Here is a 16,871-nt window from a genome sequence, read left to right as displayed (position 1 = left end):
TGTCTTCCAGTCCACCCTGTAACAGGCAACTTTCCATTGTTTACCTAAACAACCAACTTTCAACAAGCTATGAAGAAAAATCAGTCTATTTCACACCTTTGAAGGCTAGAAGCCCTCAAATCACACTTCCTTCCAGTGAGCACTCTTCCAGTCTACACCACAACCTGTCAGTGGACAGCAGTGTGACCAAGCGTGTACTGGGCTCACGTGACCAAACAGCAAGCCAGAAGAAGGGAGGGAGGATCCAGTCTTGCTCTCAGAAGAACTAGTCTGAGGCCCCACAGGAATGACAGCAATACCTTCTAATTAGTTGGCAGGACCACAGATGTCCTAATTATATTGCATCCAGCCCTGTTTCTTAAAGTCTGCCACTCTCGAGCATAAACACACTGACAAATGAGTCCTTGAGAGCTGCACTCAATCTGCATCTGAACGCAAGACACACATTCTTTCAACAAATGCGTGTTACATCTCCACCTCACACAGTCAAAGACCTAAAGACATAGTAGTAATCCAGACTGCAGAGAGAGATGTCTCCATGTACCAAACGTTCCTTAACTTCCTAAGGTGTGGATTCCTAGCATTTATGGAAAAAGCCAGACACAGGAGCAGGTATCTCTAACCCCAGTGCTGGGGGGAAGGAGGGAGTGGTAGGAGGTCCCCTAAGACTCCCTCGTCATACAATTTGCCTACAATGGTGAGCTCCAGATTCTGTGGGAGGCCCTGTTTCAGCAGATAAGGTTCAGATAACTGAGACAGACCCTGACGCCAGCCTCTGACCCTACTCATAGCCACTAAGTAATTCTTGTCCATATCCAGGGCATACAGTAAACACATAAACAATGAAATAACAGGGTGCGTTATTAAGAAAAATTAAAGCAGAAAAATAAGTAGGGAATGAAGTAGGTCCACAGACAGGGGAGTATGGTAGGTCCACAGACAGGAGGGTGTAGTAGGTCCACAGACAGGTAAGAGTGAAATGCTGTAAACATAGTTGTAATGGGGTGAGGGGAGGGAGGATTGTGTTGGGAGAGGAATATACAAACCTCATCTAAGCCCTAGCAAAGGGGAAGCTTGACCAATGGATCACAGCTCTGGCTGTACTAATTTAAATAATCTTAGATTTAAAAAGAAGTGGGAGATGCCTAAATGTGACACCTAAAAGTTGTGACTGCATGGACCTAGGCAGATCTTGACACCTATATCTTGTTGTTCTGACAGATGAGTTCCCAATATAGACTGTTGATTCCCTCTGACTAAGGCATTTCTCCTGAGTAGAATTAAACCGAATGTCACCTTCAGCAAGCAACATTATTTTGCTTCGCAACATAGCTTATAAGCACTACCCTCCCCTAAAATTATTCTGGGTGTTGTTTTCCTTCTCACTAGTTACGAGGCCATATCTAAGTCCCTCTGCTCATCAAACACAAGCACTAACAGCCCACCCACCGACATTCACTGTAACAGCACACGTAATGTTCACATGCAGGTGAACCGTGTATATAATATGCCATGAATTCATAAAGCCTAGTGATAGGACATATAGCTGGGAGCTCTTAGAGCTGGAACGCTGAGCTGGGAGAAATTGCCCGGTCAGTGGTAGAGTCAGAGTTGCAATAGGATCTGATGCTCTAGCCTTTGAACTGCAAAGAAGCCAAGTTCATATATTTGCACTCCTAATCACAAATGTAAACAATGCAGCTCACACTATCACATACATGAGGCCCAGGGATGGGGTGCTTTGTAACGTATTTATTAGCTTCCTTCCTGAAACATTACAAACATTGAATTCATAAAATTTACATCAGGGTAAACGCAAGGAAACCCATATCCTGGATCATACTAGGGAGAAATCTCCATCCCTGGCATACTGGGTGACTTCTCCATGGCTCCCTCTGTTTTCTGTCCTGAGAACACAGTTGTGGGTCTAATTTAGTCACTCAATTAATTGGAACCTAGAGACTGAAACATAGGAAGGTGTCTCCCACAGCGTGACTCAGACCAAGGGAATAAGGGGACGACCCATTTGGTGGTCTATTCTGAAGCCTGCAGGCACCTAGGGTAAAAATGGCAGTTGGAAGCAGGAAAGAGAACTAAGTCACCTACACACTGTGAGATAATAATTTGTCATTAATGTTGAAGGTAACTTGTAGATAATGAATTTTATGATATTTCAACCATGTTTTCTTGAGAAACGCATGCACATGAAGATGTGCTGTATCCATTGCATTGGTAAGGAGAAAGGTGACAGTGATTTCCATGCTGTCTGAGATCATTGGAGAACCTTCTCCAGTGAGGGATCAGAAGCCAGCTCTGCTTGGTGTTTCTGAGTCCTAGTCACCTTTGGTCTTTGCAGAACCTGCGCTGGATGGCCCCTGAGGTGTTCACACAGTGCACGAGATACACCATCAAGGCTGATGTCTTCAGTTACTCCCTGTGTCTGTGGGAGCTCCTCACTGGAGAAATTCCATTCGCTCATCTCAAGCCAGGTAGGACTTGCACCAGAGTGGCTCTGGTTCCCTGGTTCAATGTGATTGACAGAAAGCATGTACCACATCCCTCCCCCGAAAGATAATTATTCTTAGTGGATGGCAAGAGACCTTGTGTTGCTTCAAGGTAAGCATCCCATTCGCAAATAATGGCCTCACTTTGGATTTAGTCATGGGTGTGTATCTAATTGTGCAGGACGTTCTATTCATGTTTACAGCTTCGATTTATCTGTTTCCAACAAAACAATCAAATAACCATCGCCCGAGTACAGACAGACAGAGGATTCTTTGAGCTTAGATTTTAGAGGTGTCTTTTAAATGTCCCTTGGGATAAGTATGTGTCGATGCAGAAATAACCTGCCAAGGCTGAAAACACATTTCCTAATAATTTTGCATTATGTGTGGCTACATTCTAAAAATCAATTTTTTGAGTGAACCTAATTATCACTGATGGTATAAATTATACTCCATTTATATGTAGAATGTGGAAAAGAGAAATTTAATCAGAAGTAAAGTATGCACGTAACAGACTCAAGACCAACTGTGCTTGACCATGTGTATGCAGGCACACACCCAAGGCTAGAAGAGAGCACTAAGTGCCCCATCTATCACATTCTGCCTCTCCCTGAGATGCTACCTCTCCCTGAACTTGGGCTTATGTCTTGGCTGGAAACAAGCCAGCTCTAGGATCCTTCTTTTTCTACCCTTCAAGCAGCAGGGGTGCTGAACCTGGATTTGTTCCAGGGTGATGGACTTGTTCTGGGGGTGCTCACTTGTTACAGGGGTGCTGGACTCTTTACAGGGGTGCTGGGATCTGAACCCTGGGCCTCATAATGGAAGTCAGGGGTCTTAACCACTTAGATATTTTCCCTGACCCCAAATCTATTTTATTTGCATATCTTACTATTATCAGTGTTCTCCTGTCTTCTCACACTGCATCTGAAGACATTTAAAGACCCTGTGTCAGCAGAGCTAAACCTGTTTCAGGTACAGCTTTGGAGCAAAATTTGACATGAATCCCATTTCGAGCTGTGATGGTCACCCTGCAACCATACGCCATAAAGATCGCCATACTTATCAGTGTTGGTGGAGCGAGGGAGTGTCCATGCCTGACACTCTTGTCAGTGTTTATTCTCTAGCATGTTCCAGTGCTTTCCATGAATTCTAGTCTTTGGTTGTGTTTCATGAGTCAACTAATGATGCAACAGCCCATTGTTCTCTTAGGAGGTCAAAGCTTTCTTGTGAACTGGACCAACAACACCCTTTGGAGGTCATAGGATTTGTGGCTGCCCCATTGACTGAGTGTGCATCTTATGAAGACATTTGGGTATGATTTGACAATTTCAATCTAATTCCTGGTACACGTGATGTCCTCCTTTGATAGAGAGCTGTCTGCCTTTTCCTAATGGCACATGTTAGTCCATTCATCTGGTACTGCTAATTTCTATCTTGGCAACACCTACCATTTACCATCTCTCATCACCTGTGTAGTTCAGACCATTAATGTTTCATTTAAATTGCTACTACATTATCCTTGAAGTCAGAAATCTTATTGAGACCTAACAGAAAAATGTCTTTTTATGTAAACAGTCAATGAGTTTTAGTAACCATGCATAGTAATATAACCCTAAACCCCTCAGATATAGCACCTTCCCACACTCCAGAATATTCTGTGACACTTTCTTGAAGCAATGAGCTTTCCCCAGCCTAGCCTGCCATCAATAGCCTGATTTCTGTGTCTCCTTCTCTAAGAATGTCACAGAAAGAGGGTCACAGTGCCCAGATTATCTGTAACCCATTCTTTCTCACTTCTGTGCAATAAATTCAATGGTGCAAAGGTCAGCTGGTACCCTTTAGCTACTCTTGTTTATGAATGTGGAGATAAGAATTACCAGAACTGTTCAGGGCCGTTATACTTACTGTTGTTTCTCTTATGCATTTGTTCAAATAAAAGAGAATTACTCCTGATAATCTTAGATAAACTTTCCGTGTTCTGTGTACCGTCAACACACCTGTAGAACCTGACAATGCATGCTTACATACATAGCATATTAGCCATTCAAGCTTGTGTGTGCTTGGAGAATCTTAACGTTACTAGCAGTATTCTATAATTACTGGTTTGATAACCCATTGATATGTATATCCGGCATCACTGTTCTCTCTTTCCTGGAGTATTTTCACATCATCTTAGTACTCAGTTGTAAGAGTGACTTGATCCTAGATGGAATCTAATGTGTGGAGAGAATGACATTCCTCTCCTCTGTGATCTGCTCAGCAGTGCCTGTGAAAAAGACCAGACATTTGTCATTTCAAGAAAATCCCTCTTATCAAACCTTTATATCATTTTAATGTCTTATCAAAAATACCAACAGTTATATTTTCTTTTTCTGACAGGCTTAGGTTTTGTAGCTATGTGATCTGCTCTGTGTTTTTATGGTTTATGCCTGGGATGAATTTGCTATTTTTTGTTTAGTTGGTTTTTTTTTAAGTGTCAGTGTTCAATTGTTTCAGTCTAACTACAATTTTTCAATAAGATGTTTCAGTACTTTGCCAAGAATCAATCAAAACTATGTATCTATATATTTGACACCACTACCACTCTCATAATAGCTGCCACCCAGTCGCCATTAGACTTCCAACTTTGTCCTTTTTCCTTTGTAAATGGGGCTTTAGTTATTCAGGTTACTTTTATTTTCAGTGTTAGTAGAAGCAGCATGTCTGCTCTGGAAAAGGAAGTTAGGAGAGTGAAGCCCAGTGCATTTGGTCATTAGATGCCATGCACTCTAATTCTGGATAAATCTGGTCTTCAATCATAGTGTTCTCAGGAAACTCAGTTTGTCTCTCCCTTTGATTAGATCTACTTGAATATCTTTCAAGGAACTTGTAGAGTTATACAAATCTTACCAATATATAGATACAACTATAATTTTTTTGTTTTAGCATGTCATTTGTTATTTTTTTAGTTTAATTTCTTAAAAATTTTGTACTCAAGTACCATATTACATAATTCCCACCCCTAAAACCCTCTTTCAACTCCTTCCATATCCTTCAATCCCTCTCAAACCCATGACTAATTATTATTTTTATTACTTTAATTATTATTAGATATACATTCATGCACATATACATATATGTATACAACCTACTTAGTCCATCTAGTAATGCTCATTTGAACTTGTGATTAGAGATGACCACATGGGATTAGCCTATCAAGGGGCTTGGCCCTAGAGAAGCTGGATTCTCCTTCTCCAACATCCATTAATTGTGTATCTCTTCATCTAGAGGTGGGTCCTTGTGAGAGTTTCTCCACACACATCCTTCCTTCTCATGTCTCTCCCTCTCCCCATCTTTCTTTTACTCTTTCTTTTTGCAATTACTTTGTTATTTTTAATATAATTTTCTAATTATCTCTGACATGCGGCCACTTACCTTCATCTCTACTATACAGTGCATTCCTAATTTTTGCATGCACAATACTCCACAGTATTTGGATCAGTTGTTTTGTTGTTGCTGCTGTTGTTCTGGTTTATTTGTTGTTGAATTAGTGGTTCTTTGGTTTGTTATTGGTTGGTTGGTTGGTTGGTTGGTTGGTTGACTATTGCTTGGTCATTAGTAACTGGTTAGTTGACTGTTGATTAGTTAGTTGTTTGTTGGTTGATTAGTTATTGATTGGTTACTGGTTGATTGGTTTTTGGTTGGTCTTTTAGCTGATGTTTAGTTGTTGTTTATTAGTTTGTTGGTTGGGTTTCGGGTTGTTAGTTATTGGTGGAATATTGATTGGTTGGCTGTTGGTTTCTGGTTAGTTGTTTGTTGTTTGTTTATTTGTTTGTTAGTTGCAACCTTGGTTGACTATTGGATGGTTGGATGGAATGCTGTCCTTTGCCATCAGTTTGGACCAACATCTTTTGTCACCAATCATTAGTTTCAGCATTCTTATTTGTTTGTTTTTTTACTTGTTTACTTGCATGGGATCCCTACTGGATGTTTACCCTGTGTTCTTACAATAACAAAGCCATCATAAAGATATCTCTACCTATGTCCAACAACTCCACACAAAAAAATCCCAATACCCTTAGTCATTAAGAAAACACTACAAAGGGGATATCCTGATTCTGGCTAGCATAACTTTATCAAAAACACAAAAAGTCAGACTCTGGCAGAACCTCTCAGCAGACAGCTATATTAGGCTCCTGTCAGGAAGCTCTTCTTGGCACAAGTAATAGTGTCTGAGTTTAGTGACTGTATATGGTATGGAAGCAGGGGGGGGGGAGCAGTCTCTGGATGGCCTTTTCTTCAGTCTCTGCTCCAAACTTTGTTTCCATATCTCCTCCTATAAATATTTTTGTTCCCCCTTCTAAGAAGTACTGAAGCATCTGCACTTTGGTCTTCCTTCTTCTTGTGGTCTGTGAATGGATTCTGAGCTTTTGGCTAATATCCACTTATCAGTGAGTGCATACCATGTGTATTCTTTTGTGACTGGGTTACCTCACTTAGGATGGTATTTTCTAATTCCATCCATTTGCCTAATAATTTCATGAAGTCATTGATTTTAATAGCTGAGCAGTACTCCATGGTGTGGAGGTACCCCATTTTCTGTATCCATCCCTCCATTGAAGGGCAGCTTGCAGCCAACCATTAGACTGAGCACAAGGTACCCAGTGGAGGAATTAGAGAAAGGACTGAAGGAGACGAATAGGTTTTCAACCCCATGAAAAGAACAACAATATCAACCAACCAGACCCCCCCCCCCAGAGCTCCCAGGGACTAAACCACCAACCAATGAGTACACTTGGAGGGACTCATGGCTCCAACTGCATATGTAGCAGAGGATGGCCTTGTCAGAAAACAATGGGAGAAGAGGCCCTTGGTCCTGTGAAGGGTCATCCCTCAGTGTAGGGAAATGCCATGACAGGGAGGTGGGAGTGGGTGGGTGGGTGGGGGAGCAGCCTCATAGAAGCAGGGGGAGGGAGGATGGGATAGGGGGTTTCCAGAGGGCAAACTGGGAAAGGGGATAACACTTAAAATGTAAATAAATAAAATATCCAATAAAAAATACAGAAGTAAAAAATGTTGTTGGGGACCTAGAGCAGAGGCACCTTGAATACCTTTTCAATAGGAATATAAATTATTACAGTCATTGTGGAAGTGCCTTAATAGAAAATAGAGCCATGATATTTACCTGTGTTCCCTGCATGGTGCATACATCTGAGAGGAGCTAAATTAGCATGCTAAAGAGAAACCAGCATCCTGTGCTGTGGCAGCAACATTCACAATGCTGAGATACGGAGCTAGCTCTTGTGTTCCGATAAACAGTTAAAGGAAGTGTGATGACCCCACACACAGAGGGAAATATTATTTAGTGATAAAGAAGAGTGAAATATGTGTCATTCCAGCAAAATGGATGGAACTAGAGGGCATCATGTCCAGTGAAATAAGACAGATTTAGGAAGGCAGGAAGGGAGAGAAGCAAAGGAAATTGAATAATGAGTATGGAATCAGAAGGAATAAGTCGTGGTTTTCCAAAGCACACCAAGTGGCTATCAGTCACAATAAGCTATTGCATATTTTATGAGAGATCCCCAAAGGCTGTAAACATGAAGAAGTAGTAAGGAAAGGGAAGTGAGTGCTAGCTACCTAGTTCAGTTAGTACATAGTCCCATGTGTTTTCAACCACATGTCATTAATGTGCACAATGGATACATGTTAATACATAATGATTAACACATATTAATTGCATGTGCTTCCAACCACACTTCATTACATTCACAATTAATACCTGTTAATCAAAAAGTCAGTACACACAGTAAACCACACAGAAGAAGCTTCTTATAACTATCCCTACTTTCCTCTCCTGGCTCCCACTTTCCACACCCTTCCTCTAACCACTGATCTTCACTCCCCCTCTGATTTCCCTTTCCCATGCACCTCGAATGTATCAGTTCCTTCTCTGAATCACTTTTCCTGACTTTGTTCACACTAATGTCCTATCTTGTTAGGTCTTTCCTAGCTTAACAGTAAGTTCTTCCCAACAATGCTCTCTAATTCTCTGACATCACGTTAAGTGTACTTTGTCGCACCCCTGATGACCATAATTGTTGTATTTATTGTTTGATCCTCCTTTATATTGTATTTTCTCTCTTGTATAGACTTTGTGAATGAATCCTAAGATGATTAATTCAAGGGACTGAAGACCCTACCACCAGAAATACTTATTTTAGAGCAAGAACATTTAATATAAAAGTTAGAAGTCTTGTCTAAGACCAACCTGATTCTAATGTTCCAGAGATTAAAATTGATAGTACTTTATTGGAAACAGAATTTATTTATGATAGATGCTGAATTTTTAAGAGTTGACCATGCATCAAGAAATAACACTCTAATATCAATATGGTGGTTAGGCAATCTAGCATATGCTCAGCAATGAATTTTATAAGTCATCAGAGACTCAGTATGTCTGAGCCACCTACAATAATCAACACACCCCTCTCTCAGCTCGGATAGCCTTATCCATCCTTCTCTAGTATGCAATATGCTAACGCCCTGGAGAAATACAAGAGTCAAGTTCCAATATTAGCACAGACTCTGTGTGACAGGTGTCATACACAAATCCAAGAACTCAAAACTCAGGAGAGTTTCTTTCAAAAGCACATGTTTAAATTAAGCTTTTTAATCCCCGTTCTAATAAGTATTGGAAACCCATCACTTCCAGCACCTGGAGGCAGGGACTAAAACAAACACAGGGACACAGGAAACATATATATGCATGTGTAGTGGGCGTATGACCATGGTGTATGACCATGGCGTATGACCATGGCGTATGACCATGGAACTCAGGCCCCAAGAACAGTTCTCCCAGATGCTGCCAGGTCTTGCTCAGTGTTAGCCAGCGTAAGTGTGCTTTGTCAGTTATCAGATGAAGGGGGTTTAGTTTGTTTATTTCTTTAGATCTCAAAGATCTCAGCTTGGTTATTTCTTTAGATATCAAAAGGTTTTTAAATGCTGGTGCCAATTTAGTTTTCTAAAAGAAAGCACTTCTCAGCTGATGCTTCAGGAGTGAGAAGGAATCCCCACGGGCACTTGTCTTGAGACCTTAGACAAGTTCAGGGCTGAAACAGTGGCGACAATGATCAGCATTCAGGGAACATTCCCTAATGTCATTATGTCCAAGTGCTTCCTTTGTGAGGCAGGAACTTGGAAGCATGAGAAAACACAGAGAAACCTAGTGTTTCTCACACTACTCACAGTGAGAAGTAGAGCAGTAGACTAGGCCTGGGAAAACAGCAAATCACACCTTTAACTTTTGTGCCACAAAACAAATAAACTAACAAACAAATGAGAAAAAAAAATGCCTGACAGAAACAGAGTAAGAGCACTATAGGAAGGAAGATTTATTTCAGCTTGTAGTTTGGAGGATTATAGGCTGTCACAGTGGGGAAGGCATAGACAAGTGCTTCTCTGCATGCACCCTGGGAACAGCATGGACAGGGGTTCAGTACATGTGCATACTCACACACAAACTCAGAGAGAGAGAGAGAGAGAGAGATACACACTACACAGAAGAGAAGGTATGGGCACTGACTGCACATACACACACAAACATAAAACACACTCGCACAGAAGGGAAGGCATGGGCACTGACTGCACACACCACACACACACACACACACACACACACACAGAAGGGAAGGCATGGGCACTGACTGCACACACCACACACACACACACACACACACACACACAAACTCACACAGAAGGGAAGGCATGGGCACGACTGAACACATACACGAACATACAACACACTCACACAGAAGGGAGGGCATGGGCACTGACTACACACACACACAAACACACAACACACAAACACAACACACACAACACACACACAACACACACAGAAGGCATGAGCACTGACTGCACATACACACACACACACAACACACACAGAAGGCATGAGCACTGACTGCACATACACACACACACACAAGGGAAGACATGGGCAGTGACTCTGCACACACACACACACACACACACACACACACAAGAGAAGACATGGGCAGTGACTCTGTGCACACACACACACACACAAGGGAAGACATGGGCAGTGACTCTGCACACACACACACACACACACACAAGGGAAGACATGGGCAGTGACTCTGCACACACACACACACACACACACACACAAGGGAAGACATGGGCAGTGACTCTGCACACACACACAAGGGAAGACATGGGCAGTGACTCTGCACACACACACACACAAGAGAAGACATGGGCAGTGACTCTGTGCACACACACACACACACACACACACACACACACACAGAAGAGAAGGCATGGGCATTGGAATAGTGCTGGGCAGAAAGCCAGAGCCTGTTTACTTGGTTAAAGACCAAGGGTAGAGGGCAAGGCCACAGAACCAGAACCAGACTATAATATTCGAAAGTACCACCAATGACCTGCTTATCCCAGTTCCCCCGGCAACACTCTACATTCCAAAGGTCTCAGGGCCTCCCTAATTGTACTGCCAGATAGAGAACAAGCTACAAAACATAAGCCAATGAGGGAAACTTCAGATTCAAATGGTAACATCCATATTACTAAGGATGAACTGAAGGGTTTTCCTGGCCAGACTGAGGGTAGGAAAGAGTTAGAAGTGCTCTTAGATCAGATCCCATCTGGAGTCTATATTTCATAATTGCTTCTCATCCAATAAATAAGCATCTGAAAGAGTGAGAGGCAGGTACTCCAGCAGAAAGCAGTGTTAGCAAGGTCTAGAAAACCCTACCAGCAATTAAGAAAGAAGGAAATAGAGGATATAAAACAGTGATTATGAAACTCACGCTAAGTAAAACTGGAACCAGATGGTGAAATCATGGGGAAGTCAGGCTCTCTATAGACACAGGGAGAATGAAAGAAAAGTGAAAAAGTAGATAGATGATAGGTAGATAGATAGATGATAGATAGATAGATAGATAGATAGATAGATAGATAGATAGATAGATAGATAGATGGTGGATAGGTGAGATAGATGATAGATTAGAGACAAGATATGAGAGATGGTTGATAGTTTTTGGTTGATTGATAGGTGGTATAAGATAGGTTATTGATAGATGATAGATTGATAATAGACACAAATAGATATGAGAGAAGTTGTTCTGGGACTCTAGTCACATAATTTTGAATTCTGTGAAGCCTTGCAGTCTGCCCTCTGCCATCTGTAAAGCACATAATTCAACAGGACTGCGAAGTGCGGAGAAGCACTATGGTGACTCTGTACCGACCAGGACATGAGTGCCTGGGAACCCAGGTCCTGATGTTGAATGGCAGGAAAGCACAGATGTCTGCGTTTCATGATTCACCTGCCTCCTCACTCTCATGGGCCCCCAGCAGACTGGACAGTCCCTGCCTGAACTGAGAGTAGATAATCTTTGCAGCATCTATTTGTCAGATGTTAGCTTCCTCTGGACGCACCCTGACATGCCCAGATATAGCATTTTGTGATCTATTTGCCAAGTTAATACTGCCGTAAGTCTCGTGCATATCAATAATGCAAGCCCCTGTAGAATCCCAAGAGACTTTAGAATGTTCTTTATTCTTAGTTGGCAAAAGATGCGTTGGAGTTCAGACCAGGAGGCTAGCTCTTCTTTAGAAATGAGGAACGTTCTAGCTGGAGTGAGTCTTGTATGGAAATGGTAAGGTAGTTTAGAAGATGTGCACAAAAATTTTCCAATACATTGAAGATGTAATAAATGGGGGAGTGAAGGCCAAAGGTACCTGATGGGTACAGGAAAGGAACAGACCTGTGAGAAGAGATGCCATTAAGATAGAAAGAGCTGAGCTGTCAAGCCAAGTAGAGAGTGATGAGCATGATGCCAGCTACCTGGCTAGTAAGAGCTTCCCTGGATGTGATTCAAAGAAAGACATCGACACCTGCTTCCTGGATTTCATTTCTCTCCTGGGCTATGTCTTCTAATACATCAGTGACAAAAGGATGCCGGATCAGTTAATCTAATAACACATACTTTACCCAATCCTAGGTAGTCCCCAGCTATTCAGACATGTATATCCTCCTGAAATCTGTTTGTATCCAAAAGAAGAGAGTCTCTTATTTTTCTTTCATTTTCTTTTCTTCCTCAGTGGTGCCAGCTGGTTCACAGGGAAATGCAACTGTGTCCTGGGTTCCTTGATGCCGAGCTCTTGCTACGTCTGGGAGGCATCAGCAAATTAAGAGCATCTGACAGTTTATTGTAGCCAGGTTTCTTGGGAGAGGCTTCACATTGAAAGTTTAATTTAGAGTTATGAACTGGAAATCCCAGAACCAAACTCAGTCTGCAAGTCTTGTAGGGCATCTACACATAGCCTTTAAAAGAATGACTGGCAGGATATTTAGAGACTTGGTTATACCACAGGATGCTTGCATGTAGTCCTAGAGTTCCCTATTCCTTTTTGAATACCGCTTAATTGTGACCTCCTATCTACATGATCCGGTTCCTAACACTTCCTAAATATAATAATCTTAGATTGAATACACCGACAGTATGTACACGTAGCAGGGAAATTGAGCGGGCTAATTCCCATGTTTGCTGTTGTAATCCTTATCAGTTTATCACTGAAGTGAGGTGAGCCAGCCCGTCTCTACTTGCATGCCAGGAAGAATTGCATTGGTCCGGTAGCTGCAGATCTCTGCCAGACTGTAACTAATGCCAACTCTCTGATGTTTCCTCGTCCTGAGGGAGCGGGCATGGAAGACAAACAGTGGTACTGCTTACTCTGTTCTGACCATTCTAATGAGAGCAGGATGCGGTTTTAAAAATTAGGGCATGCTTAATACCCTCCAGGACTGCACAATCTCACGGTGCCTCCAATGCTGCTCACTCTGGAGGCATGTTGCTGAAAAGCACAACTTTAACAGTGTATTTTAGCTCTTCCGGTGATGTGGAACACTATTGCCTTGGCCATAATAACCTGGGCCATTAGAAACTAACGCAGTCAGCTGCACTCTGAGGAACACATGCACATAATCAAAATTTAAAAATGTTTTATAAACCTTATCTTGGTCAATACTTACCGACAGACACTTACTTTTACTTTCTCCCCTCCCTCCACCATGTGTGTGAATGAGTGTGTGTGTGTGTGTGTGTATGTATGTATGTATGTATGTGTGTGAATGAGTGTGTGTGTATGTATGTATGTATGTGTGTGTGAATGAGTGTGTGTGTATGTATGTGTGTGTGAATGAGTGTGTGTATGTATGTATGTGTGTGTGCGTGTGTGTGTGTGTATGTATGTATGTGTGTGTGAATGAGTGTGTGTGTGTGTCTGTGTGTGTGTGTGTGTCTGTGTGTGTGTGTGAGTGTTATGCACCCATCCATGGAGACCAGAGAAGGACATCAACCTCTTCCTCCATCATTCTCCATCTTGTTTTTGAGACAGGATCTCTCTCCCTGAAACTAAAGTTCACCATTTTGACTGGATTTCATAACAAGCAACTTCTGAGGTCTGCCTGTTTCTGCCCTACCCAACACAGGGGTGGTAAGCATGTGTTGCTTACATACTAAGCTATGCATAGATTTTACATGGGTGCTAGGGATTTGAACTCAAGCCTATTAATGTTCACAGTGAGAGTTTCTTCCCATAGAGCCCATGTCCCATACCTTTTAATTCTCCTTACAATAGGAATATTTGTTTAATTTTTACAAAATAAGACAGTGATGGATTGCACTGGGAGTTCAGAATGCAGTACACAATTATACAATGATGAGAACTAGATGACCCATTTTATTATGGAAAGTTGCAATGCCACTCTTACCACAGGGCCACACTGCATATGAGCTGTTGGTAGCCTTGACATTCGAGATAACTCACTGTAACGTTTGACTTTCTATTCATACCCAAAGACAACCTTAAAAAGACCTCAGACCCATGATGGTCTAAATAAAGAAATAAACAATCCATGGTGTTTTAACATCTAACCTTCTGGGTTCAAATTAAAACGAATCGCTTGAACTCTTAGATTTGTTGTTAAAAGTAACAGTGGCTAGCTAACACTTAGCAGGAGCGACGACATCATGCTGATGTGTGTCAGTGAGGACTAAGTCCTGCATTGCGGGGTTTGTTAGGACAAGCATAGATGTCACATTATAGTGAGGGCACACTCAAGTCCCTGAGCCGGTAATTGTCACCATCAAACTGTCTCTTCCCCACTGAAGCCCATGCTTAACAAACTTATCACTTGCTGAGACAAATGGCTTAATTGGCTCTCCCAGAGAGTTTAGAACAATGCTGGACACACTGTTAGGCCTCCAGTTCCCTGTGAAGGGCATTCCCTTATGGCCATGATGCTTGCAAAAGCCTTCCCCAAAGGCTTTGGATAAAACAATAGTGGGTGGGTTTGCCACAAAGTCTTAACAATTCACTTAGCTGTGTTGGAATTTAATAGCCCACTGGACATAATATTCATCCACAATGCCACTGGGTGCTAGACACTGGGCCTTCTTCTGAAGCATAATAATGAGTTTACTAATTGTTAACATTGATCCATCCTTTCACCCATTCCACAGATGCTTATGGAGTCCAAAAACTCCGAGTCCAACAAGTACTTCTGGTCAAATATCATTCTGACTCCTCCCATCACTATCTGCTCAGTCCGCTGCGTTTTAATGTTGGTTTTTGCCAGTTACTACACTATTCCCTGTTGTCAGAAGCAGGAAGAGATGTAGTCACTGGCCTTAGAAAGTGCCACAAAGAGGCAGATAATTAACCAGGCAGTGAAATGGGACTCAGTAGGTGTCGCTGCCTTGTGAGGTGCTGCAGGAGTATTTGGGAAGGATCCAAGACAGAGCCCATCTGTGCCAGTGTCCAGAGCAACACGTTCCACAAAGGAGAAGCAGGTAGATGAGGAAAGCCACATTGTAGAACTTAAAACCCAAACATGAAAACGTTGGCGAATCTAGTGATTCATTTCTTACTAACCCATTCACTTACCACATTTTAAATAATGACACCGGGTTTCCACTTATACTGTTACACCTGTAGAATACCCAAGCCTTCTTTTAATTTGCTACTATTGTGTGTATGTGTGTGGGTACAATTGTGTAGCACTGGCATTCGTGTTGGGGACAGAGGGCATCTTCTTGGAACCGGTTTGTCTTTTCATTATGGGTTCTGTTGATAGAACGCAAGTCACCAGGCTCGTGTGACAAGGGCTTTTATCAGCTGAGTGATCTCAACAGCCCCATGAGTACCTTTTGCTATAGGAATTTGGGAGGAGAGTTGTCATCTACATATGGCCTGTTTTCAGAGATGACACTCATGAACTATATACATGTCGTCTCTTGGGAAGGTGTTGATAGACATGGAACAATTTGAGTTCTTAACAGAGGAGACTCTTAGGGCTGACTTACAATATCATGTTTAAGTCTCACTACTCAGTATAATATGAGTAGGGAAAAGCTATTTTGAAGCACAGTGCAGTTCAATATGGAGACCGCTGAGTATAGCTATTCCAATCTAAAATTGTGTTAATTGAAAATAACTAAACTGCAAATCCAGTCCCTCAGGCATATTTTCATGATGTAAGTACCCAATAATGCTCTGCTTAATACTGAACGGTGCAGAAGGACATCACCTCCCATCACTGCAGAGAGGTCTAGGGGCAGCGCTATACAGTTCAGAAAGACAACTCTTTGCTGCAGAGAGGTCTGGGAGTATCTATACTTGGTTCAATAATATGATGTACTCAGGATAGAACTTTAAAACTAATTGCACAATGAATTTTTTTCTTTCTTAAATATGGACCTATTTTCTTTAAATGGCAAAGTATTTTTTGAAAGCCGAAACCAACACTTTCACAAATCATTTAACATACTTCTCTGTAAGAACCGGAGAAAAGACTTAATGAATAGGTTGACAGTTGTGTCCCCAGATCTGAGCATCAGGAAATTTCCCAGCTGTCAGAGCAGCCTGCCACAGGCAAGCCTGGCCAACCATCTAGAAGTGGCAACTTGCAGTCTCCCCACCTCCCTGGAGCTACAGCGCCCACATTTAAGTAGAGGTGACGATGAGAACCCTTGTGACCAAGAGTAGAGCACAGGAGACTCCAAAGGCTTGCGGTCTGCTTTGAACAACGAAGAACGAAAAACCACTCATCAAAATGGACTTCTCAGACACAACCAAGAAACAGATAAATTACTCTCATAGTTTGATCTCCCAGCATGAAAGAGCTACTGAAGGAGATGCTGGGGACAGGCATCAGTTTAACCCTTTCTGAGGACAGTCCCTCTGCACCCCCTGGGAGACACTCACTAGACTGATTTCTGTACACGTCCTGGAGCTGGATCCGCACTAGCCAGTCATCAGATAACAGCACAGTCATAG

At 42.1% G+C, this 16,871-nt stretch overlaps 1 protein-coding gene across 2 annotated transcripts in view; it reads left to right on the top strand.

Moving 5' to 3' along the window:
- Nucleotides 1-16,871, top strand: part of Tnni3k (TNNI3 interacting kinase) — a 267,950-nt gene that overhangs the window by 176,495 nt on the left and 74,584 nt on the right. Inside the window, exons 20-21 of one of the 2 annotated variants that reach the window (XM_039102111.2) lie at nt 2,357-2,489; nt 3,714-4,200. In XM_039102111.2, coding sequence (XP_038958039.1) covers nt 2,357-2,489; nt 3,714-3,766 — 186 coding nt within the window. In that variant the 3' untranslated portion in view covers nt 3,767-4,200. 2 annotated transcript variants of the gene reach the window in all.

Source organism: Rattus norvegicus, chromosome 2, assembly GCF_036323735.1.
Source record: "Rattus norvegicus strain BN/NHsdMcwi chromosome 2, GRCr8, whole genome shotgun sequence".
NCBI classification, from domain to species: Eukaryota; Metazoa; Chordata; class Mammalia; order Rodentia; family Muridae; genus Rattus; species Rattus norvegicus.
This window is presented reverse-complemented; position numbering and strand designations above follow the sequence as displayed.